Here is a 25,760-nt window from a genome sequence, read left to right as displayed (position 1 = left end):
GTTTGTTTGTTTGTGTGTGTGAATGTGTGTGTGGTTGTATTTTAAAAATTGGACACAATATTGTATGGTGGATTGTTGCCTGACTTTTGTATCGTGGTTTCATGGAACTAGACTATATGCATCTGTGTTGAATGCCCCACCCTAAAGCCTGTCGAACTGTGTGTTTCCTTTACCTGTTGATGACCCTCTCTTGCTCTTCTGCTTCTTCCCCCCCTTTATCCCTCTCTGTCTAACTGTCTTTTGGTTCTGCCCCAACCTACATTCCTTTCTCCCTCAAATTTTCCTGTGTGCACATCCTCCCTGCTATTGAAATATTTCTCTTCCTACCTTTACACATTTTTGTGTTTCTCCTCCTCTGACTACTTATTCTTCAACTCTTCTCTCTGTAATTCTCACACATCTCTCACTGATCTCTTAACTCTCTTCACTTCAACACCCCAATTACCTCACTTTGTTTTTTCTTCCCTTTTTCTCCATCTACCCATTTTACCCCCCATCATTTCATCTCTTTGTCTCTCTCTCCCTCCTCTGTCTTCTCTCAGAGGGAATCGTGAGAGCTCCAGTCGGGCATCTAGTAGTCGTCAAAGCAGCACAGACAGTGACATGAAGTGCCTGGAGCCACGGCCCTGGAGCAGCACTGATTCAGACAGCTCCAACCGCACCCTCCGGCCACCCGTCACTAAGGCCAGCAGCTTCTCTGGCATATCCATTCTCACCAGAGGGGATAGCCTCGGCAGCAACAAAGGCTCACAGGGAAGCGGCAAAGGCTCTCGATCTGGTGAGGACTGTAGAGATGAGTTGAGGGGAAGGAGAAACATCTAAATCTCTGTAATGAATGTGATTGAGACTAGTGTTAGCTAGTGTTATCTCTCTAAACAGATTCTTCATGTGAATATGCAGAATCTGTTGGTAAGGGGATAAGAGTTTTGAGCCGGAAGCCTTCTGGTCTCCGTTTCTAGTTTGACCAATCACATTTGAGCAGAATTTGGTTGGCCACAGGTAAGCGGTCTGCATGGAGAGGAAAAGAAACACATTAACCGAAGAGCATCAACTATTGTTTTTAAATCTGTCTGCATTCATCTGCAGATAGCTGTTAATAGAGATAAGTCAAAAATGTCAGATGGACCTAAAACACTGACAAAAGGTAGTCTGGGTTTTGTGTGGAGAAACATTCAACTCGTGATAAAAGAACTATTCAGACTGTAAACAGTGAACGACCAACAGAAGACAGATATCGCTGTCTACACTCAAAGCCTCAAAATATTAGCTGTTTCCCCCAGAGGCTTATTCGTCTTTAGATCATAGCCAATAAGCACAGAGATTTTCTCAGATAACTTGTTACTGAAATGCAAAATTTTACCATTCATACCCTCAAAAAAAGTAGAATCTATATGCCACATTTGACAAGTTTTATCTGTCAGTCAAATACTCACACTTTCCTCTGCCAGGCTCTTGAAAGTGGCCAAAATTATTTTCTCAAGCTGTTCGATTTTTTTCCCTCATCATGAAATTCTGTGCCACTGGTAACTCTTGGCTGCTTCACATGATGATAGAGTTCCTGCATTTTGCAAGAGATATTCAGAGATACTTTTGGGTAAGTTATAACAATGAGGAGTCATTGGTATCTATGATTAACATGTGGCCCAATACATTTAAACTAGAGACAGGCTTCACCTGTGCTGTGATTTTAGTTTGAGTTTGCCCTCTAGTGGTCTGTTATACATAAAATTGAGAATAATATAGGGATACTTGCCAGACATTAAATGATTAAAATAGTTTTCATGGGGAAGTGTTTTGGGTTCATCGTTTTGCCCAGCGCAGGCATTAATGCCACAATTATATCCTGTATCCATCATATTTTTTCTTGCATCACTAGGCCTCTCCCTAGTCAGTCCTGATGTGTGTACCTCACCCGCAGCCTCCCAGTCCAGTCGTAGCCTGCTTCCCTGCCCATCACAACAGCCACAGCAGCCCCAGCCCCAGGCTCCGCCTCAGACTGCCCTGCTGCCCACCCCACAGCAACACCCCATGGGCAACCACATGATCGCTCAGGTAATTACCTCCACTAGCTGTTTTTATCCCCGTGATATTAGGGTTAGGGTTAAAATGTGTTCAAATGCAGACGGTTACTGATGTGTTGACCAATGTGGTGATCAGTTTAACAGCTTAACAGCTTTCTTTCTTGGTCCTCTGACCACATTCCTCCATTAATAGTTATTAAATTAGGGCTTAAAACTAGGCTGACGTCTGGTCATATATAAGGAGAAGGAACTTTTTTCTCACAGTTTTTGACCGTTAATTACATGTCTAAGGGCAGCGGTCTGGTTCCTGTCTGGTTTCTCTCTGAGTCTACTAGATTTTATATTCATTGTTTTACTGCTTTTATTTAATATCCAGACACTACATTTTATTTCCATTGCTATCCATCTGTTCATTAACAACTTTTCCTCTGTGTTCTGACCCACGTCTTTCCAATGTTTTTATTTCTCTTTATTTCCTTCTTTCCTTCTTCTCCTTCTCGCTGGCTTGCTCATTTCTCTTTATATTCTTTATTTCCTCCCTGTTCCTGGTGGCATGCACAGCCGGTGGCGTCTCTGCAGCCCTCTCAGCCTGTCTCCTACTCCAGCCCTTCCTGCCCCCAGGTTCTCCTGCCAGTTTCTCCTCCCCAGCAGTACACAATGGTACTGACACCTTGTAGCTTCATCTCTTTTTATTCATTCATTTAAACTCTGCATTACTGACAATCTTACACTAATGCTGTATTCTGCTAAAGACTCTTGCACTCTTCTTACCCTGCTCTTATTTACAACTGTTAGGTATTTAATCATAGTTATGTAAGAATTTTGCTTTACTGCTCTCAACCAATCCAGCATTACTTTCTCTCTGGCTGCAGGCTGAGACTAAAGCCAGAGCAAGAAAGCCTTTTGTTCTATTTGAGGACCTTAATGATTGTCCAACTTTGCATGTGTCTTTATCAATTCTTTTGTTCTGCTGAATTCGGCATGCTAAACATCGATCAGCCCGACTTGTCACTTTTCGATAGTGAGTCACTGTAGTGTCCAGTCTGCCCTGAAGAATTATCACTGATTAGAAGGCATATTAAAACCTTATTTCTTGTAAGCACATTGATGGCTAAAGCTCTTGGCAAGTAATCACCACCGGCATGAGATCACATTCTGTGGCAGAGAAGACTTAAAAATAGCACATTTAATGTAGCAGTCTGTCAATGTGTTTACATTTTGTGACATTCATACAGCTCCAAAATTCACAAAAGTTACTGATATAGAGGCACCAACTGCAAATTACATGGTTCCCATTCCTCCCAGGGAGAAGAGCTGGCGCCCCAGTTCAGCCAGATGACGCTGAGTCGGCAGGGGTCCAGTGAGAACCCTGAGCCTCCCCCTATGTATCAGGCTCCTCCCACGGTGCTGTCCCAGCACCCCCCTCCACAGACCGGCTACATCATGGCAACCACAGGCCAGCCTATGCCGCCTCCGTCTGGGTACCAGCCTGCCACTGGACACCCTCATCCTCCACCTCCACCACCCCCTCCATCGCAGCCTGTAATGCAGGCTCCACCGCCCCCACAAGGCTACATGCAGCCCCCACCGCCGCAACAGGTACACCATTCTCAGGCATCTGATGTAGGTTAAAATTTATTTCTCTAATATTTTTCAGTATGTTAAGTTATATAACAGGTCTCCACAACTGGCAATCACTTGTGTAGTAAAGTCTTTATTAACTTGAACATATGATATGTTTTTTTAATTATCACTATAATTGTAATTATCCTAAGGAATCACACTCATTGAGGTGTGTATACACATTTAAGTGGTGCAAATGCTCCCCTATTGTTTGATTAGGGGGAGCAAAGTTGTGTTTTTGCAATGTGTTTCCTCATCTCCACATCTCAATATTAGTAGCAAGTCAATCATCAGGGGGAGTGAGAAATTTCCCCAAATGTGTTATTTTTAAGTTTATTTCCATGCATGTTGCTCAGAGAAGTCAGTCTCTTCTGGCAGCAGCGGCTCTCCCTCTCCTCTCACATCGTGCCAGAGACATTATAAAAGTTAGTCATCATGCTAGTCACATGAATCGTTTTATTTATCAGACAGTACCATGGGTTAAAAGCTTTATTTAGCTGCCAAGGTGTCAGAAGATAAAACACCTTTGTAGTCTTACCAGTGAATGTATGTAAAAGCACATTTGTTATAGTCAATAATTAAATGTATCACAAATCCAAACAAAGTAATTCACAATAGATTTGTGCAATAAAATAATCCTTAATGTGAGATAATGAAGGTCGAACTAGGTGGCATTAGTATTAGATATATGTTATGAGGCTACTTTATTAATCAAATAAGTTTGTATTGTTTGCGGTCATTTTATTTGAAGATGGTCCTGTGCACACTGAGAATAGAAAAACTCTGGTTCAACTTTGTATAAGTAGGTTTAATTATCTATTTTAGGCTACATAAAAATATCAAATAGTTATTCTTCTTCCTATCTGTTCTTTTTCTAATCATTTCCTGTTATGGAAATAGCTCTGTCTTTTTATATTTTGCCACTGTATATGATCATGTTCCTAACACCCCATATTAATTAGTGTTCATGTTAAGATTGGATGATGAAAGGGAATAGTATAGTGTGATCATCTCCACACCTTGTTAACATACAGATACAGCGAAATTATGCTTGATTGATTCCCTTTATGTAACAGAGTGAGTGATTTGACAGTCTTCATTGTAGTTTTCTATTAAACAGTCTTTCCTTGTCCCTTGTAATAAGATATCTGACAAATACATCACAGTTTAGCAACAGAATTATAAATTGTATCTGTAAATACAGTTTCTATTACCAACTGTGTCACAGGTACTCACCTCTGACAAGAAAATCACCAAAGATTTGTCATCAGAACCTGTGTTCTGTGTTAATAACTCTAATGCTAATTTTAAGGGCTATTTCTGTTTCTATTTAATTGTAATTCAATAAGACATTGCCTGGAACAACCCATATTATTTTGGTCTTATAACAGGAAATGTTGAAATTTCCATGAAGAAACTGATCCACTTGAACCCAAAATAATGTGTCATTTTTTAATTGAATGTACTTGAATTTTGTAACTGTGATTTCCATTACATCTGACCTGAAAGACTAGATTTCACCATCTTATCAGAATTACTCAAAAGTGTACTGAAAAGCAATTGTCTCTTCTTTAACTATAACTAGTATCAGGAAGCTCCAGGAATAATTTTTGAAAATTATGGACCGCTGAAATAATCATGTTCAGTTATCCAAAACAGATCCCACAAACATCATGAATTAAGGATAATAATTTCTTGGAAAAGTTGAATCATTCAGACATCATCGAGGCTTGATGTTCCGATGATGGGATTCCTGTGAAGCAGCAAGATTCAGCCAGTGGGGAGTTTGGTCCTCGCACTCCCAGCGCTGTGCGTCACCTTCACAAGCTCGATCTCAGTCATCCAGCCTGTCACCTTCTTCCAATTGCAGAGGCGGTGACAATAATGAGTTCTCTAACTCTCTGTCACTCACACACTTCCTTCTCTCCCTCAGGCCTTTGCTTAAATCCATAAATGAGTTATTATAATTCATTTGAGGAGAGAGAACTAAATTGACCTGGCCATTAAACACCCCATGGGAGACACTCTGCTATAATGTAGCTCTGTGGCTAAGCTGTAATAGTCTAGTCTGTTTAGTAGAGTTTTTTAATAGCTGAAGTCACTTTTTTTTAATTGGTAATGGTGTTGTGTCTATGTGAAGGGAATCTGAGGTCTGTAATAGTTCATTAAAGCATCAATTATAGCATTTAAATTACAAGTGAAATGCACTGTTCCAAGAGCAGACTGAATCTTTCATGGTTGATCTAATGGATAACCAAGGGCATAGGCGTCGGTAGGTCTGGGCATCCGAGGCTGCAGGCCCAGTTGTTTTATGAATAGCCATGGTCATTCTGATCATGCGTGAAACTATTGAAAATAATATTATAAGTAGCATCTGTGTCCAGTGGGTATCATGCAAGCAGTTGATTTGCTTCACATTACTTGGCACATGTACAATTTGTGTCTTTATTAGAGAGAGAGAGCGCACACCAGTTACTTATGTTATTGTTGACATCTGGTGGTAACCGGTGAGCCATTTCACCGAGGTCAGATGTGAAGGCTGTAGATGTAAAGAACTTCTTCAAAAAGAGAGAGGATGAAAGCAACGGGGCGCAGGTGAGGTTAGAGGGGGTGGAGGAAAAGTTATCTCCTGTTGCCGTAGCAGCAGATGAGTCAGGATGTGAGAACAAGTTTAGGGTGGGGAAGAGGAGAGCTCTTTAGCTTGCTTACCTTGCTCAGTGGTTCTCAAACATTTTTCACACAAGACATCCCATTTATCAAACCCATATAGTCTATATTGCCTAACCCCACTGGAATAGTGCATTGATGGTTCTCTAAAGGAGTAGTAGTGAAGTCTACGTATAAAATATGTCCATGAAAAAAAATGTTTTTAATCGAATCATCATATCAAAAATTCAGATTAAATTAGATGCTGGTTGCCATATCCTGATTTTATCCCGTTTTTATGAGCAAGACACGAGAGAAAGAGAGAGCAGAGGTAAAGACGAAGAGAGCATTAGAAAGAACAGACACAGAGTTAACTGTTTGTTGCAGTTCAAAAGGAGCCTTTGTCACAGAATTGAAGCAGAAGTTAAGGGTTGGTTGGTTTTCTGTATTAATCAAAGCATTGGCAATGTGCTGTCTGCCATATGACTGCTTCATCAACAAGGCTCTTATTTTTTCTTTGGGTCTTTCCACTGGAAAGAGGTTCACTGAGGTCAGATGCCCTTTTTAAAGTAGCCAATAATTGCAGTGCTTCTATGTAATCCTTATCTATTGGAATTTAATAGTTTTGAGATCTTCCTCTTCCATAAAGGTACCATTCTTTATGCTTTTATGATGTAGTTGGTCGTGACCTCTATAGACAGTGGATTTTTGGGCCTTTTTATCCCCCTACGCACTTTTCTACATTATCCTCACTCTTAGATCTATATACCAAACAGTACAGGCTGGGAAAGAAATATATGCAGTGTGCACTGTGTTGGTCAATGTGTGGGCTGTCAACAGTGTAACAGGAGTGGAAATATTGACACCGCTACAGCTGAGATGGGCTGAATGGTGTCATGTATGCAAATGAAGGTGGAGGCAGAACATATCGATCTTCTTCACAATCAAGTTATTCAGTTTGTCTGTTTTATGTCGTGTTTGGAAATTCTGTATGCTGCATTTAGTCCAGTTGTGTAAGACACAATTTGTTCCAGCTACAAAACTCCACACTTGTACCTCTAAGTGCTGTTAAATATATCTTCTCTGATGCTCTTGTCTGTGTGTATTGTTGTTGAATACTGATGAGGAAGCACAGAGTTATTGGAGGCATTGTTTTAAGACTGCAATAATAATTTAATGTTCACAATGGATCACATGACAATACTATATAAAAGAGGTTGATACGAGTGATGAACCCCCAGTTTAATGTTTTGTTCTGATGGTACAATACTTAACTGCTTTTATTAATTTTAATTTTGTTGTCATTTTTGATCGCTGCCATTCTCATTAAAAAAGCTCTAAGAACTGACGGGAGTACCTGTTACCCAGCAGCGAGCTGCAGACACAGTTTCTGACTAACTGGTGAACATGCGGGTGGCATTTAGTTGCTAAAGAGACAGATATTTAGCACAGGAGTTAGTAGTGACCAACCAATATTATGTTAATGTTGCAGTTCCAGTTGTGTTTTTCTGCTCCCAGTTGACCTAAGAATGAAAAGAAAGCTATAATTATGCCATCTGACCCTTAGTTGTATTTAAAGACATTAAACATTAGTTACATGGTTAATCTGAGTCTGTGCGTTTAACCTTTTTAAACTGTTGTCTGTGTTGCTTCTCTTCAGATACAAGTGTCATACTATCCTCCTGGTCAGTATCCCAGCTCAGGCCAGCAGTACCGTGTGCCCCAGCCCATGTCTCACCAGGTGTCTTATCCTGCCCAGCGCACACAACCTATGCCTCAGCCCACACAGCAGTCAGGTCAGTACATTGTACTGTGTTTTACATATGTTCAAATCTGTCATAAACTTTATGTATATAGTTGCATGGATACATTGGTTGTATTGGATTACCACTGATATACAGTGTCAATGTCCTCTACATTGTTTTAAAATGAAAATCATGAATTGCTAAAGATTTTATGGTGTCAGTAAAAAACAAATTGCTGAATCATACTCTGTTTCAAGTCTGCAAGGTGAAAGGTTGATTTTAAACAACCTTGCATTGTTCTGCCAAGTCAAATATGCTCTGCCCAAAATAGAAATCTTTCCTTTTTCCTGGTAAAACCTTGAAAGAGTTATCCGACAGACTTTCAGTCAGGCACTGTGAAGGTTTGCTGTCTGTTTATACAGTAGGTGACAGGTAGAAAATTGTTGACAACCTAAATGGACTCTGGCTCACAGTGGAGGCCTGCCAAAACAACATGGATCATGGACATTGCGTCAGTGGGACCTTGCATCATTCAGTCTTGCTGCCTTGGTGTTTTTATGATGATTTATGCTTGAAAACCTAAACAGAGTGAAATAAGCCCCTTCTGAATTGAAATAATTAACTCTCTTCCGCTCCCTTTGGTTGAGTTGTGATTGTTGAAACATAATGAATGTGCAGCCTGTTGGGGTGCTGAGTATCTCTACAAATAATTCTGTATTCTATCATCATTCATTTTTAAAATGCTATTAAAACTCCTTTATGGAAAAGCGATATTGTGTGTACCATATTTACCAAGGCAAAGCTCGCCCAGATTAGTTTTTTCTTTGTCTTCCAGTTCCAGCCTAAATATTATCCTTTGGGCAAGGATTAACACTCTCGCAATAAGTGGAGTCGATTCTTCTTCTCTCCTGCTGTACATTCATTTTCTCCTCAAAGGCAAAAGCTCAGCAGCTGTTTTCTCTACCAAGTCCAATCCATCCTCTTTGATTACTCTACTGTTTTCAACATCCATCCTAAATTTTCTTCCCTTTTTTTTGTCTGTTGTCATCAGGTCTCCAGACGATGATGCCCAGCCAGCAGCCGAGCTACCAGAGCATGATGGGTGTGCAGCAGCCCCAAAACCCTGGTCTGCTCAATTCCCAGAGGGCAGGCATGGGAGGACAAATGCAAAGCATAATGGTCCAGTACCCACAGATGCCATCATATCAGGTATGGATGATTTAAGTCCCACATAGGGTTCAACTTGTAATGTTGTAAATATTTACCCAAAACATGCACACTTTTCAGTGAGCTTTATCAGGTGGGCTGAAAAAATTTAAGCCCCACAAGCAAAAAAAGAAGACTGTCACCAGGTTCAACAGCTCCATCTGGTGCACATTTACATCATCATTTTACACTGAAGAGTCAGACAAAGTTAACTGACCTCAAACATGTGTTGCTTTGATAATTTATCTTCATAATTTTAGTTACCTTCATTCAGTAGTAATATCTAGTGAGAGAAGATTGAATCACTTTTCCAGATAATGTTCCAGAACAGAATATGAAAATGTACAGGCACACAAATGGCTACCAGTGTCTATTATTCTTGTCTATAAATAATCCTAACTTTTTAAGTTTTCCAGGAGTGACGCAAACCACCAATTAAAATCAGTTCTCTCCTTTGACCCTTTACTTTAACCCAGGTGCCTGTGGGAAATGAAAATCAGCAGGTGGTGCAGCAGCAGTACCAGCAGCAGGTGATGGTACCAGTCAGCCAGTCTGTGCAGGGGCCCATGCCTGTCTACTACAGTGTTATCACACCCACACAGCAGAATAGCACAAGGTATATACATATATATCATTTTTGTACGAAAAAGTTGTAAATAGTATTGAAATATTTTATTTTATATTAAGCTTTCTGTGGAAAAGCATTGCACGCATTAAACAAACAATGTAATCAGACACTTTGATGACTAAAGCAGTTAAAGAAGCAGTCATAACGATTTATGTATTATTTTTGTAATTATCATCTTTATGAGCAAGCAGTAAAAGCTTGAACGTTGGTATTTTGATTCCTTCTTTCAAAATTAATTTGCAAAATTCTCTATAGAAGCTCATGATTGCCAATAATGTGTTTTTTAGTTTTACTTTGAGTGTGTTTTCATCCTTCAGACCAAGATGTGTGCTAACAGGAACTGGGAAACTTAACCTCAGAGCTCATATTGTCAGATTCTTACCATTGACGGCTGAACATTGAAACTTTAGACCATTAGAGTTTTTGTTTATTAAGATATGTCTGTAATTGTTTTCTCTCCCTTTTGTGTGTGTCTGTCCTGAAGCCCGTCAGTGGGTTATCTGCAGCCCAGCAACGAACAGTATCAAATCACACAGTCACCATCCCCATGCAACCCCCAGCAGTTGCAGCAGCAATATTCAGGTGAGGCCAACTTTGCTGTCGAGCAGTCAACAAATGCCTCTTGTATTTATCATATAATGGACATCCATAAAATACATGTCTTATTATGTTATTTAGTCTAATCGAGCACTTCGGCGCTTTACTCTACAAATTCAAATTCATCCATTAATACACACATTCATACAGTACTAATAAGTGCTGCATTTTTTTTTTGCATCACACACTATTCATACAATGTCAGGGACAATTTGAGGTTCAGTATCTTGCCCAAGGGCACTTTGACATGCAGACTGGAGGAGCTGTCCATTGTAAAGTCATAGTGTTGTTAATACCTAGAAACTCTATATGACTGATAGAAGAATCAGGTGAAAGGTTTTCAGGCTGAAGTTCAGACAGAAGCACATGTTTCACTTGTTAAATATTTAAACTAATGTCCTTGAAAAAGTTGTGTGTGAAGAAATAAAGTTCTTTCCTTTAAGTAAATAGATCGAATTGACCATCACATCATCCTTTCAAACTCTGCGCACTATTTATTCACGTGTTTGATTCTTTTTTTAAAGAGTAATTTGATTAGTCAGTCACTCTGCGGAGCAATAAATAATAACCTGTCTATGTGAGTGATTTATCTTTAAATGTATAATTCAGTCTCTTGTTTTCAAACTTTCCCCTGCCCTCACGCTTAATTCGACAATAGGTTTCAGCTTAGGGTCTTGAATTTTACATGATGTTGTCAGCAGCTTATTTACGTGGTGAGAATAATGAATGTAGTTCGTCCTCTAGCTTCTTATCGCTTTTATACTGTCAGGCAAATAAGATGTTAATCTTCTACCAGCAAATGAATCATCATGGTTCTTTATATTACAGGTTGTCTGTAAAGCGTTGAAGTGGGTCAGTTTCTCAAGTATCTGGCCTAAAAGAGTGTGATTTTATATTGTACTTTTTTATAGTTTCTTCACCTGTAGAACCCATAATACTCACCACTGTGATTGATCTTCTATACTTCTAATATGTTGTAAAATGAGGCTCAGGGCATAACTTGGTTAAACGGAGGCTTTTGTTTGGCTCTGGCCGGTCAGTATTGTTAAAAGTCCTTTTACAGTGTCTACTGAAAATAGCATAAACCACCTGTTTAATTGCATATGTGTCTGTCTCTGTCTCTATGCTTCCTCAGGAGTCCCCCCTCCTGGGCCTGGGGTGATGGTCATGCAGCTCAGTGTCCCCAATGGACCACAGCCTTCCCAGAATCCTCCACTGGTTCAGTGGAACCCATGCAAGTACTACAGCATAGAGCAGAGACCCAGCAAGCCAGGAGAGCTCTACAAACCTGACAACACTCCACAGGTGCACATTCAGAAAATTGTATGAATCCAGACTGCAAACCCATACATCTAATATTTATCTACATCTTTTAATTTGTGCATTTATTATTTGCCAATCCACCCCCTAGTGGCCATCTGTAATACTGCTTGTCGAAGTCTGCAGGTTGAAGTCAATTTATTTATAGCTGAAAAGGTGATCATTTGATCCGGAACATGGGGCTCTGATTTTTATATTGTGTTTTCTTTTTTTCTCTTGATATCCAGGCCAGTACCCAGCTGACAAGTCCTCTGGCCTCCCCCACTCAGTCGCCCACCCCATCTCCCTCTGGCAGTGTCAGCAGCGTCTGTCCAGGCCTTGGACCATTACCCCTTATTTCCCAGTTTCCCCGGCCAGGAGGACCAGCCCAAGGTACAGTTGACTGAGAAAAGTTAAGGTTCAAATACATATATGCAGAAAGATTATACACAGATACAACAATATGTGAGTAAAATCCTGCAACAAACATGGTCTCTGCAGATACAGAGACCAAGAATGAAGAAAGTGCATGTAAATGCTGAAATGTATCACTGACCATGGTGATCATCACACCTATATACAAGTGACAAAGTGAGGTCAAAAATAGCATGAGCAAAAAACACACGCTCGCTGATTGGTCCCGTTTTCAGGCTATGGAACTAGGGCTGGTTTTAAAAAAGATTTTTTCTCATTGAAATCAATCTTCATTTAATGGTCTGATATTTATTCATTAAGTCCAAAGATATATCTTTTAATACAGATTAATGAGAGAAGGATTTGTTAAAATAAACCAACTAAGTGTGTTTGAACTCCTGCTCTTTCACCCTCTGAACCTTGTCAGGTGACTTTTGGCCTTAAGCCACTTTAACATCATATCGTCTTACCACAGCTGGTTCGCGTGACTGGCACCACGCATCCTGCTGGAACGTCTAGTACCCACACATGGCTTTCCCTCGTCCCTGTCCTCTGACCTATATTTACACCCTGAACCACAATACCTGAGAAATACACCCTCTGTCTGGAAATAATTATTTGTCAAACAGTCTTTCTTTTGGCAGAGATCCCTGTAAATCAACCAGTGCTATTCTTTCAAACTCCAGAATGGTAAAATATTGTAGTCGTGAGCTGAATTCAACCAATTTTCTAGTGATTCTTTGCAAGTTCTGTCTTTGAACTCTCCCAGAGTTATGTTGAAATAAAATCTTGAATCATGTGAAATCTCTGGCAAGTAAATGAACCCTCAAATAATCCATCATCTATGACTGTTGTGTGTTAGTGTATTAATCCATATAACACTGTTTTATTGCTGCCCTCTTCACCTCAGGATTTAACTTGTTTTATTTTCATTTTTTAGGTGATGGGCGCTACTCTCTGTTGGGGCAGCCTCTCCAGTACAGCCTTTGTCCGCCTTCCCTCATACATGGCCAGTCCTCCTACAGCTCCCATCAGGTCAGTACTGACAGGCCTTTGTATTGGATCCTAACTGAAAGGTTGTGATATCGATGTCATGGCATATGTCATAGTAAAAACAGCATTCATTTTATGTTGGATAATGGTAATGTTTGATAATGCTGCTATTGACAAGGTGTTTCAAGTATATGTTGCTTCTGTAGTATTTTGTAACTGTTGTTGTCTACAGTTTCCAAAGACCTTGTTACCAGAGGCTTCCAGTGGATGCTTATATCCCCATCTAGTGTCGTGTTATGCTACTGCATCATAATTGAAACCCTCACAATAACTGTCTCACTGTGTTCAGGGCCAAGGTGTAATGAAACACGGGTCACGAGGAAAAAAACAAACACTCAAATCTGCATCTACAGATCTCGGCACCACTGATGTTGGTGAGTTAACGTTGCACAATCACGGATCAGTAAATCTTCCACAGGACCTTATGTGTTTTTTTTACAGGTGTTGTTATAAACTCTCACACATGGTGTTGTTCAGGTCTACGTTTGAGTCTGTACTGGGGGACAGACTTGTGGCTCGTCTGTATCACTTTTATTCAGCCTTAAGTTTTTTGTGCGTGTGTTGTTTTCCTCACAAATTCCTCCATCTGGTGTGGATGCCATTAAATAAACATTGGGTTGTTGTGAGTAAACTGACTTTTGCTTGTAGCACTGCATTCAGATGCTGCTCAACAGCCTTTGTAAATACGCCAAATTGGATTTCCTTCGGAGCATCCTGCTGGCCTCAGGGGCTGCGCACACCGTAATTCCCCTAAGCACTGCACATTGCAAAAAGTGTTTAGCTGAAACAGATGAGCCGCCACACTGAGCATGTCTCTGAAAACAGGTGCCTCAAGTCTCTAAAGATACTGCTTGTGCAGTCGTGCCTGCCAACATCTAATGTGTCTCACTGACTCCCCGCTTCTCCTCTGTCCAGTGGTGAGTCGAGTACTCGAGGTAACGGACCTGCCGGAGGGGATTTCACGCCCAGAGGCTGAAAAGCTCTTCAACCAGCTGTCAATGTGCGGTGCCAAGATCCAGTGGCTGAAGGAGCCCCAGGGAGGCCGCGGAGGAGCGGGAGGCTGCGGCCCCTGTCCCGGCGCAGGGCCTTCTAGTATGGGAGCGAAGTGCGACGGCAACGACCCAGCTCACCTCTACACAGTAGTGGCAGTGTTTCCCAGCACCATGGCCGCCCAGAGTGCTTCCTTCAAACTCAACAACAGCGGGGCCAGTCTCTTCAAACTGAGGGCCGCCAAAAAGAACTATGACCTGCGCGTACTGGAGAGAGCCAGTTCTCAGTGAAAGAAAACGAGAGGGGGAGGAGAGAAAGAAAGTGACAGAGACAGAAAGAAAGAGAGACTCTTGGTGGATTGGTGGAAAAGGAAGGAGGACTGAGGGGGACTGCTCTTAGTGTACAATTCAAAAACGAGAAAAGAAAAAAAAAAACTTGAGTTAAATTTATAAAAGGGAAGAAGGTGTGAATCGAGAGGTGTCTGGTGATCGGTTGCAAATATGATTTTGTCGTTTGTTTTTATTCATTGTTTTTGTTTTGTATTTATATAGCAGAAGAGCACACAAGACACGTGAGCATGTGTTTCACTGTTGCCGTGGAATGTGTGCTGCCATTATATGAAAACATGCAATGCCACACACACACAGACACACACACACACACACACACACACACACACACATCCCAGGAGACACACAAACACAGGCAACAGGGTCACGTAGCACATAACAAAAACACACTGGACAGTCGACCTCAGTCAAACCTTTTCCTCCTCTTCCTCCTCACCCCCTCTGCTCTCCAACCCTTTGTCCTTTTTCTGCCTCCACTTTCTCTCCTCCCTCCACTCTCCGTCACCCAGCCGTCTGCTAATCTCACATATTTATACATTTTTCATACGCACAGTTGCGCTCTCTCGGCCCTCCCTCGCTGCGCCTCCCTCTTTTCTTGCCATGTCTCATATCTCCGCTCCTCTGTCCCTCTCATGTACTCTCTGCTCTCTCCTCTCTTGCTTTCTGTTTGCCTTACTGCTGTTGTGGGTTTCTGTATTGCGCTGTTTTTTGTTTTTTTTCTGAGATTTTTTTTCCTTTTTTGGGGTTCAATATATTTATATAAGTGATGTAAGGAATAAAAGAAATCTATATATTCAGTGATTTTTTTCTTTCTTTCCCTGAGTGACAAAAGTTTAGGCCTTCCTTTTATCCTTTACTCCTTCCCTCCTCTTCATCCCCTTCTCCTCCTCTTCGGCCCTCTACCTCACTTCCTCTGTCCTCTATCCTAGCCCCCACCCCCGCCCCCTCGCTCCACCCCGACGCCCCACTGTGTTTGCGTTTTTTGTTGACAGCTGTGCAGAACGTATCAGAAGAAGTAGTTTAAGTGCACAATGATTGCATATGTCTACTGTAAATTTTATTTAATCTGTTATTTTTTGTTTGTTTTTAAAAATATAAAAGTCAAGAAAAAATCTATCAAAACATCCTCTGTGTCACGTGCTTCATTGTTTGACTTTACTTAAAAGTGAATCAAGTCTTTATTTGCAAACTCAAACATCTTACATTACAGCTTCACTGCAGCTTGATGTACATTCTTGACATCTCTCACTGTGCTGGAGGGGTGATACTGCCTCATATAGTGTTCTGATGATGGTGGAGAGTCAGTGTTGAGCTGAGATCAGGTGATGTTGAACAGCTTGTCTGCACCAGTTGAGCTCCTGTAACTTTTAAATGACCTTAGGTAACTTTTCGAGCACAGGGCCTTCTTCACAGCCGAGGGTCTGAAGAAGGGTGTGTGCATTACCTGGGTTGTAATCAGAATGTTTGTGAGACATTCCTTACCCTCTGGTTATCGTCAACTCTGTCCTGTAATCCGCCCGAGGACACTTCACCACGTGGAGGAACCACTAACCTTCTGCTTAGTGGACAATCCACTCCACCTATTGAGCCTAGTGTTAAGAAAGTTTGGATGTGCCTACTTTCATACACCTTCTGAATCTGATTCACATCGTTGTCAAAAACCCTTTATTTTCTTGTACCCTGTAAGTTAGTGTCTACATTCTGGTTCTCCACTCGTCCATTTGGAGATTTCCTTTTAATTCATCACCTCTTTGTACATATTGAGCACAATCATGCTCCCCAGCCTGATTTTATAACCATGACACATATAACGATAAGATAAAATAAAATAATAATTTATTAATCCCACAATTAAAATAAAATAGAAATAATACACACAATGTCAAGAGAATTTTATTGTCTACAGGAGATACTGTGACTATGGAACAAGTGTGTGTGTGTGTAAGAGAGAGAGAGAGAATACTCTGTCATTACTCTTTTCTGAGTGAGGAAGCAGAGCACTCTGGATTTTTGCTTCTCAGCTTTTAAAGTGCTCAGCTGTCCAGAACAGTCACATGAGGGACACACACACACGGAGACACACACAGGGCTGGGCCGGGGTTGGTCTGCTAGCATTACTCATCCCAATCTCCCACCTGTTGGAGCCTCATTTGGAAAGTTGAGCATGTAAAGGAACAACAAGGCTGGTAGAAAAAGCTGGACAGAGTATCCACAAGTTGACGGCACTGACTTTATAAGAACCACGTCTCTGTGATAAGAAGTGGTGTTCAAGTTTCACGGTCAGTTGATATTATTTATGCATGTGCATGAATCCAGAAGAATGATCTTCACTCCTGTGATCATTTTAACCTCATACTAATACTTCCTGAGCAATTTCTGATTGTCCACTGGATGTTTTCATATCCGTGCCTCTAACATTTATTCTCACATGTCGAGCAACCTGAGAAGAGGGAAACATCTAAACCCCCTGTAGGTGCAGTCGAACCACATGTACCAAGTTACATGTGAGTCTGGTTTTAACTTAAGATCAAGTTTCTCTGAGCAGAGCTCACTGTTTACTGTTTGAATATAATAACACTTTGTTCACTCGTGTGAATCTGAAGTGGTGAGAAAAGCAAACATGTGAATTAATGGTGTGAAGGTGACAGATCTAATGAAGTGGTGGTTTCTCAGTCGTAACGAACAGAAATGATCAGACATTAAAAGGGAGAAGAATCTTCTTTGCTGCAGCTGAAGTGATGCTGGCGTGTTTTGTGTCCGCAGTGACATCTGCTGGTGGAATCCCTCAATATCTGGAGGAACAAAACTACAAGTGACCAGACACCATGGCTCATTACGACTCGTGAGTTCAGTCTGCAGATGATGTTAAAACTCTCAAAGTTCCCTCATGTGTTTGATGAAGATGATGGAGAGATAGACCTGTAAAGACCATTGCTGTGTGGTCTCCAGTGGTGCATTTGCATGATCAGTCTCCTAATATCAGAAAAACAAAGATAATATAAAAATGAATCAATAATCAAGTCAACACAAAGTGTATCTTGTAACTACAGAAAAAGAACCCAGATCCTCTGAGACAGGCTCTGATACATAACAAATCTTAGTCACACTTTATTTTCTGCATCCAAACATTTGCTTGTCGATGTGACATTTGCTTCTGTGACAGGCTGGATGACAAGGGCTCTGTGGATATTCATGACAACCCACCTCTCCCTGATAACGTGGTGAAAGAGGAGGACAACACGGTGAGACATCGAATATCCAGCACTTACTAATGTGACACACCCACACACACACACACACACACACACTGAGGGCCTGATCACAAGTCAGATGAACAGAACACTTCAGTCATGAAACCTAATATTTATGTTTGTAGTACTCACCTCTTCAGTCAGCTTTATTTTAATTTGAGATAACATCTTAAATTTCTGCTGCAACGGTGAATAAACATTTTGAGAACTCTGGATAATCCACACAACACAAGTCAACAGGTTTAATTGGTTTAAAAGTAGTTCTACTGACAAATGTTAACAGTTTGTTAGGTGGATTATTAACAGGACCATGTTACGTGGTTATGTGGTGGCCTTGGTTCAGGAGGTAGAGAGAGTCGTCCATCGGGAGGTTGGTGGTTTGATCCCCATCTCTTCCACTCTTTGGTGTCTTTGGGCAAGATACTAAACCCCAAATTCCTGGTTTAGTGTGATGGGAAAAGCTCTGTATTCATGTGTTTGAATGGGAGTGAGTTGTAAATCTGTAAATTGTTTTTAAAAGGTTGATAAAAGAGGAAAACTTCTTTGTGATTAAATCAGGAAAGGAAGCTGCTGTATTTCTTAAAATGTCGTGAACACTCAACACTATCAATTCACCGTTATATTATGTGGAGGAATGATGGGATGTATGGGTGGTCTGTTCCCGTTTTGCCAGATTTTTACGACAGTCAAGGAGGAGCAAAGTTACATGTCAGCCTAGAATGAACTAAATATACCAGAACTGGCCCATATCTGGTCCAGAGCACATTTTATCCAGAAAAGGCTCACATTGGATTTTGGATATTTGGGCCACTTCAGGCTCACTTCCATTTTGTTTGGCCTGGAAGGAGCCCAGCATCATTACCTGAAGTGGCTCACATCTGTATCCACCCCGGGAAGATAAGACAAAGTATCTGCTCATCTGGATGTCCCTCAGACGTAGGAACATGTATTTACTGAGCTTCGTTTTTCTTGAAAATCCTTTCTCTTGATGATCCAGAGGATATTGACAGATATCACATCATGGCTTTTTCTGCTCCCCTGATATGTGAATGATTTCCAAAGTGAGAAGTTTGAATATCTCAGCTGCAAGTTGATGAAGGCCCTCAGGCACTGGGGTGCAGCTTGCTCAGGAATCCTTCAGCTAAATAGAGTTGCAGAGTAATGACGCTGTAATGTGTGAACTGTTTCTGGTATTATCAGTTATTGTGGTGTAAATCCAGGCCTGACGACCGCAGGACGCCTCTAATCCTGCCTGTGATGGAGACACGGAGCCGGTTCAGCCTGTCAAGTTTCCCCCCGTGTGTGTGTGTGTGTGTGTGTGTGTGCCAATCCTGTGTCTCTGTTTGAATAGACTGCAGATTATTTAGCAATGTCAAGCTTTGTTACATCCAGTTGTGAATTCTCTCGGTCTCTGTTCGAAGCTATATTGAGATCTGAACCCTTTGAACCTGTCCCGCCTGTGGTTTGCATAAATATGTGTTTGTGTGTGCACGCGGGTGTGTGTGTGTGTGTGTGTGTGTGTGAGTGTGTGTGCCTTCATGCAAAAGAGTCTGAAAACTCCCAGTATCGAGCAGATATTCTTTCTAAAATGTGAATCTGATCAGAACGATAATAAACACACAGTGGTGAAGCTGTTATTTACAGACCTGGCTGATATGATGCAGTTTGTGTGAAGAACAGACAGACTCCATGTGACTCAGGCAGCAGGGAGCGCCAGTATTAATAGAATTGTTTTCATATTGTTGGTGGGTGGTGCAGGATAAATTAAGAAACAGCCACAGAACAATTCAGTGGAACGGCAGCACCCAGGTTTGTTGCCTCATTTGAAACATGCAGATTAAACAGTCAGTGTTTTATGATCTACAGAACACTGATGGTCACGTCCTAATGAAGGATAATGTGTTTCATGTTAAAGCAACACCATGTCACTTTTACTGAGCAACAGCGCCCTCTGCAGCCACACATGGATGTGAATTTGGTTGAGAAAGGAACCGGTTTTAATGTAGAGGAAAAATGAAAGTCATCTGAACAATGGATATATTCCTCATGATCCCAGAACCAGTGACGTCACACGCATGATCCGAGTTGATGGCGTTTCAGTTGCGCAGGAACAATGTTTACATTAGCCATCTAGCCACTGTTAGCAAAACCAGTGCATAATAACGCTTTAACCCTTTTTTTTTCTCTTCCCTGCTCATTGATCTTCAGGTCTACTTCATCTACGATGAGGAGGTGGAAGAGGAAGAGAAAGAGGAGCCTCCTCCTCCAGAACCAGTTAAACCAGTGAACGACAGACCTCACAAATTCAAAGACCACTACTGCAAAAAACCCAAGTTTTGTGACGTCTGCGCGCGCATGATCGTTTGTACGCTGGCTCTTTGTGTTTCCTGTCTGATGAAGCGAAGTGGACTTCAGTGTCTTTGTTAGTGATTTTTATTTTGTTTTTTTTCAGTGAACAATAAGTTTGCATTGCGATGTAAAAACTGCAAAACCAGCATCCACCACCAGTGTCAGTCCTACGTGGAGTTCCAGAGGTGTTTTGGCAAAATTGTGAGATTCATGTTTTATATTCATATCTGATGTTAAATCAAAACTGATCATATATTTTAATTTTGTAAGTAACTTATTTCTGTGCTCTGTCTCCTCTCGTCTTTTAGCCTCCAGGATTCAGGAGAGCGTACAGTTCTCCTCTGTACAGCAGCCAACAGAACGCCACGGTCTCACAGCTGCTGCCCTTCTGTGAGTCCCAAAGACGACTGCTTCAAAAATATTATGATTAAGAGCTTTGACCCTGATCGGTACAAATCATTCAAAGAGAAACAGAACTGCAACAAGTAGAATTCTCTTCACTTCCATTATTGTAAAGCTAAAATAAACTTTAAAATCTCCTGTTAACTTTCTCTGTTGATGGATTGATGACGTTTGATTGGCAGCACAGTCGAACCGCACCGACCCTGTGTTTGAGACGCTGCGGATCGGTGTGATCATGGCCAACAAGGAGCGGAAGAAAGGCTCCGAGGACAAGAAGAACGTGAGCGTGGACTCAAAGTGTTTCACTGCACAGACATAACACTTTATGATGTTATCCTCAGGGTTTACTTTCTTTACCGGTGCATTGTTTTACTGACTCTTTACTTTTATGTTCTCAACGTTTGTTTTATTTCAATTGTTAAAGCACAATCCAGTCATGACAAAGTGACGGTAAAGACTTTATGATTGCATTATGCTTTTGTCCAGATGATGATGATGATGATGGAGGAAGACGAGTCCCAGCCCAAGCAGGAGGATGAGGGAGGTGACGGAGGTGAGTGAACAGGGCGTCAAGTGGGTCAATTGTGCGTCTCAGGTTTGAGTCCATTGGGGACCTTTGCTCACTGTCTCTCTTTGTTCGTCATTTTTTTCGTCGGAGCAGCAAACGTGGAAGGAGACAAAAGAGGAGACAAAGCTGCTGCAGATGACAAAGTGAGAGAACACGATGAGGGATGATTTAATAATCATGATTTATGAAAGCAGTGGTAACACAGTAATGAAAATGACGACTTTGATATAGTTGGGATGCAGATATTTAAATTTTCAGTGTTTGTGTTTTCTCTCAGAGTAAAAAACCTCAGCCGGGGAAGATCGGTGTGTTCAGTCAGTCTCACTATTATCTGGCTCTGTATCGCTTCAAGGCCGTAGAGAAGGATGACCTGGATGTGCAGTGAGTTTCTCTCCACACCTCCACCAATGTCTCTCTGAAATCACCTCCGCACACATCTCATTATTTTATATTAATGTTCAAACACTCACATCCAGTTTATTCCTCAGTGCTGGGGACCGTATCACTGTGATAGATGACTCCAACGAGGAGTGGTGGAGGGTGAGTCCTAGTTTTCTTTTATTCTAACCCTGCCTCTCACACAACATATTTTGGTGTATTCATGATTCAAGTCCTGAGTTCAACCCTGTCTCCTCCAGACGTTGATCGATTCTCATTAAATGTTCTATGTTATATTCAAAGAGACGTGGTTTGACTTTGGGTTTCTCTTGGTCCGGAGCTGAAAATATTTCAGAAACAGCTGCCTCCTCTTCCTCCTCTTCCTCCTCCTCCTCCTTCTCATCATCATCCATTCACCTATTTTTATCAGTCTCTCCGGTTCCAAAGCCACTCTGGACAATAGATTAGATTATTAAACAATGTAAGTACAAGTCTAGCTGTGAAACTGGAGCTGCAGCTCCTCACCGTCCAAGCTTCTGTTGCACCAGGGGAAGATCGGAGAGAGAACCGGCTTCATACCTGCCAACTACATCATCCGAGTGCGAGGAGGAGAGAGGGTCTACAAGGTGACGCGCTCCTTTGTCGGCAACAGAGAGATGGGTCAGATCACTCTGAAGAAAGACCAGGTCCACACACACAGACACACACACACTCTTACACACACACACACACACACACACACACACAGTTGGATGCAGACAGATTATAACATAACGAAGCATAAAAGATCTCCACTGTATTTATACTTAATCCCAGTCATTTCTCTAAATATAGGCCGACACACACACACACACACACACACACACACACACACACACACACACACACACACAGAGGCACGTGTCATGTTGACATGAGGAGACAACTGTTGCAGTTTGTGTGATTTACGCTCAGTCACTAACCTGTTAGAGCTCTCAGCTGTTCCTGTTTAACCCTCACTCACTGTAAATTAGCCTCAGCTCTAACTTTAAAGTCTCACTCCTCCTGTGAAGACGTGCACGCAGGTCTGTCTGCTGCAGTGTCTGCAGTCTTCATTACATATGTTGTCGACACATAGAGGATTCAACAAATCTGTCAATCGAGATTTCAGAGAGAAAGGCAGAGTGCGTCTGTTTGAAAATATATATGTGATAAAGGTAAGGAAAAGAAACTAAGGACATTTTACTGAGGAGATTAAAAAGCCTTTATTTGTGCAACTAATGGATGATTATATACTATAAATTATATATTCTTTTATAATATTATAAATTGTAAAATAGAAAGAAAAAATACCTTTTTACCAAGTTTTGAGTTTCTCAGAATTTGAAAATAATCGTATACCGCCAGCCCTTAACTCATAATTTTGCCATTTTTAAACTACACAAATAAAACACTGCATTTAATTATAAAGAGGGAACCCTATGCTTGCAAAATATATTCGAAGAAATGTACATTTTGCTGTGTGTGTCCTCAGATTGTTGTGAAGAAGGGCGAGGAGGTGAACGGCTACTTGAAGGTCAGCACGGGACGAAAGCTCGGCTTCTTCCCCGCTAACCTGCTGCAGGAGATCTGAGGAGGAGCAGCAGGCGTCGTGTCAAACCTCCTGCCAGCTCTCGTCTCTGCTTCATCACCTGCTGCAGCCAATAAGTTGTTCCTGATCTGAAGCATCAATACAGTGACACTTCATGTTCAGACAACACACTTTCCTTTCTTCATATTCAGCACAAATCTTAAATGCAGGATATGCTGTGACAATCCAAAACCTCCTTCACATGCTGTCAGATAATAATAATTTATCTCTAATACTATTTAGCTGCTTTCAGACAGTCCGCACATTTAAAGGCTTCGTGGACGAGAGGTGAAACTTCTTCAAGAAACACAAAGAAGTCCAGTTACATACGTACACAGCTTCTGAAGATCTGGACTCTTGAACATTTTCCAAATCAGTTGCTCAGGACATTCTCTGGAACTTTTCTTCATGGCCCCACATATGTGTGTGTGTGTGTGTGTGTGTGCAGACTGTTGTCACATTACTGGTGTGAATTTATCCATTTGCTCACATGTCTGGGAGCAGATGAGCAAATGTTGGATGAAGATGAAGGGCAGGAATTTCCAGAGCTTGAAAAGGAAGCAGAGATATTTTCTGTATCTGACCCGGCTGCAGTGTCATCAGTCAAAGGAAACACAGTGGGGACGGTTCGCTATGTAAAGGGAGACGGAGGAATGCAGGGAATGGCATCTGTATGTCTGTGGAGATGTCCCAGTGTTAAATACAGGCCTGAATCACATGGAACCAGACAAACAAAATGTTTCACTTCTTTTACCTTTAACTTCCTTTACTTCTAAATAATTCTTCCTGTCTTTGTTCTACCGTTTCATCTTCTCCATCTGTTTTTCTGGATGAAATTGATTGATTCAGTCACTATCTGTTTGTCTGCTCTCTCTCTCTCTCTCTCACACACACACACAGACACACACAGCCCACGTTCACATGCAGAGGAAGACTTGTCTGGTCACGGCTCCTTCCTCCTCTGTTGTCTGTCAGAGGAGAGGAGCAGCGAGGCCGAAGCAGGTAGCGTTGCCAGGCCTCAGCAGTCGTCTGATCGGGCGACAGAGCACCCCTTCAGACACGGGTCACTTCCTCCTGAGAAACAGCCTCTGCTTCACGCCGCTCTGGCCCGAAAGGACCGCGTGGAAGATATCACAGCTGCCATGTTGTCATTCCTGACCCCCTGACCCTGCCACTCAACACAGGCAGGATGGAGGAGGGGGATGCCAAAATGTTTGTCATTTGTGTGGGTGGACGATTTCTACGCGGGTGCAGTGGTGAGAGGGCACGGAGGGGCACGACGGCATGATGCTGTAGCAATGAATCTGCTCAGTCCAAGAGAATTTCAGTTGTGTTGGGGACAAACTGTAGATAAATTCTGAGCTATGATTCTGAATTATTTACTTAAAATAATCAAGAAAGATGTTAATAGGTAAAAATAGCTTGTTTTTATCTTCTAAAATTAGAGGAAATAATACAATATTTACAAATAACAAAGAAATCTCCGACCGAGATCAATTTACTTGCTTCTACTTTTGACTGTGTCACATGGTCGTCCTGAGCAAAGAGAGTTGCAACAGGTACATTAGGTGTTTCTGGTGCGAATAAAACAGAATGAATGGAGAATGTATAGTGAAAGGGTGTAGGCTGAGGCAGTAGCTTATCATGCCTACCCTTCAGACCGTGAAGAACAACCCCATTAGGCCCTAAAATGAATTAAATCAAACATAAATATTAAATTAAACAGAAATAAGGTAAATACAAAATAAAGAAGGAGATAAATAAATTGCTTCAAGTAGTTTTGGGGCAGTAGTACTATTTGGGAAGTAGGCTGTATGTTACAAACACACATGATGAACTTTCATAATACCTGCAAAACTTTCATAATACCTGAAAGTTTATTGAAGCTGAGGACTGGAATGAAACTTATGTTCAGCGAAAAATTAATATCCACATTTGTTTAGTGTTTGTGTTTTTTTCCCTTTACTTTATTTCTCTCTTTTATAACCTACCACATTTTCAGCGTGTTGTACTTTGACACCAGTAACATGTAATTGCGATGTCACCCAACAGAGGTCCTTGTTGCACCGGATATAGAGGAAAGAAAGTCCTGCTGTTATTCTCTCTGAACCAACTTCACACAGCTCAGGGAGACAGTGTGTGTTTGTTGTGAGGAACAGTTGATGTGCAAAGTGTCTGTGCCAGAGAATGTAACAAACAAGATCATGTGTTATTTTATATATATATATATAATTGTATTTAATTAAAAATAACTGTGCAGTGCTGCTGGAACGATTCATTTTGTCTATAAAGCAGATTAAATACAATATTTACACAGTATTTAATTTATCAACTGCAAAAATTCATTAGAATAAGATCAGATAAATATTCAGGGATCTAATCACTGTTAAAAGTTCCACAAGCCTCCTCTCCTTTATTTGTGACTGTGAGGTGTTAGCTGTGATTATCACACTCACGCCTGCAAACAACTCGAAGCCTCCATGAACGTGTGACATGTCATTCATGGCTCATGTTAGCGTAGCGTTGTGCAGCACAGTAACGTTGTGACGCTTCCCTTTTTAAAGAGAACCGGCTCTGCATCGTCTCATTGACCCACCACATTCAGAATCACATTTAACTTCCAGTCAGAGA

The 25,760-nt window shown here is 41.3% G+C and overlaps 2 protein-coding genes across 29 annotated transcripts in view; both read left to right on the top strand.

Annotated features, from left to right (window-relative positions):
• The window catches only part of LOC109635535 (R3H domain-containing protein 2), a 48,900-nt gene extending 33,204 nt beyond the window's left edge, over nucleotides 1-15,696 (top strand). For 12 of the 26 annotated variants that reach the window (XM_069534583.1, XM_069534549.1, XM_069534613.1 and 9 more), the window contains 13 exons: nucleotides 543-778; nucleotides 1,877-2,052; nucleotides 2,583-2,681; nucleotides 3,327-3,620; nucleotides 7,951-8,086; nucleotides 9,087-9,244; nucleotides 9,718-9,857; nucleotides 10,354-10,451; nucleotides 11,602-11,771; nucleotides 12,014-12,158; nucleotides 13,120-13,214; nucleotides 13,522-13,606; nucleotides 14,148-15,696. In XM_069534583.1, coding sequence (XP_069390684.1) covers nucleotides 543-778; nucleotides 1,877-2,052; nucleotides 2,583-2,681; nucleotides 3,327-3,620; nucleotides 7,951-8,086; nucleotides 9,087-9,244; nucleotides 9,718-9,857; nucleotides 10,354-10,451; nucleotides 11,602-11,771; nucleotides 12,014-12,158; nucleotides 13,120-13,214; nucleotides 13,522-13,606; nucleotides 14,148-14,512 — 2,197 coding nt within the window. In that variant the 3' untranslated portion in view covers nucleotides 14,513-15,696. The remainder of the gene's footprint in view (nucleotides 1-542; nucleotides 779-1,876; nucleotides 2,053-2,582; nucleotides 2,682-3,326; nucleotides 3,621-7,950; nucleotides 8,087-9,086; nucleotides 9,245-9,717; nucleotides 9,858-10,353; nucleotides 10,452-11,601; nucleotides 11,772-12,013; nucleotides 12,159-13,119; nucleotides 13,215-13,521; nucleotides 13,607-14,147) is intronic. The other 14 variants (XM_069534664.1, XM_069534661.1, XM_069534653.1 and 11 more) reach the window with 3 other exon arrangements.
• A 918-nt stretch (nucleotides 15,697-16,614) lies between these two features.
• On the top strand, nucleotides 16,615-25,390 carry LOC109635423 (SH3 and cysteine-rich domain-containing protein 3). Of its 3 annotated transcripts, XM_069534535.1 has the most exons (14): nucleotides 16,621-16,851; nucleotides 17,009-17,076; nucleotides 17,336-17,414; nucleotides 17,736-17,814; nucleotides 20,032-20,188; nucleotides 20,276-20,373; nucleotides 20,481-20,562; nucleotides 20,757-20,854; nucleotides 21,061-21,127; nucleotides 21,236-21,285; nucleotides 21,420-21,523; nucleotides 21,631-21,682; nucleotides 22,069-22,206; nucleotides 23,034-25,390. In XM_069534535.1, the coding sequence occupies exons 3-14, from the start codon at nucleotides 17,398-17,400 to the stop codon at nucleotides 23,130-23,132; spliced, it is 1,041 nt and encodes a 346-aa protein (XP_069390636.1). In that variant the 5' UTR covers nucleotides 16,621-16,851; nucleotides 17,009-17,076; nucleotides 17,336-17,397; the 3' UTR covers nucleotides 23,133-25,390. The 3 variants fall into 3 exon arrangements, with proteins under 3 accessions (XP_069390643.1, XP_069390636.1, XP_019952134.1); XM_020096575.2 differs by lacking the exon at nucleotides 17,009-17,076; XM_069534542.1 differs by lacking the exons at nucleotides 17,009-17,076; nucleotides 22,069-22,206; nucleotides 23,034-25,390 and adding an exon at nucleotides 21,824-22,062 and having other exon boundaries at nucleotides 16,615-16,851.
• Nucleotides 25,391-25,760: the final 370 nt, after the last annotated feature.

This window comes from Paralichthys olivaceus, chromosome 2, assembly GCF_024713975.1.
Source record: "Paralichthys olivaceus isolate ysfri-2021 chromosome 2, ASM2471397v2, whole genome shotgun sequence".
In the NCBI taxonomy this organism is placed as follows: Eukaryota; Metazoa; Chordata; class Actinopteri; order Pleuronectiformes; family Paralichthyidae; genus Paralichthys; species Paralichthys olivaceus.
This window is presented reverse-complemented; position numbering and strand designations above follow the sequence as displayed.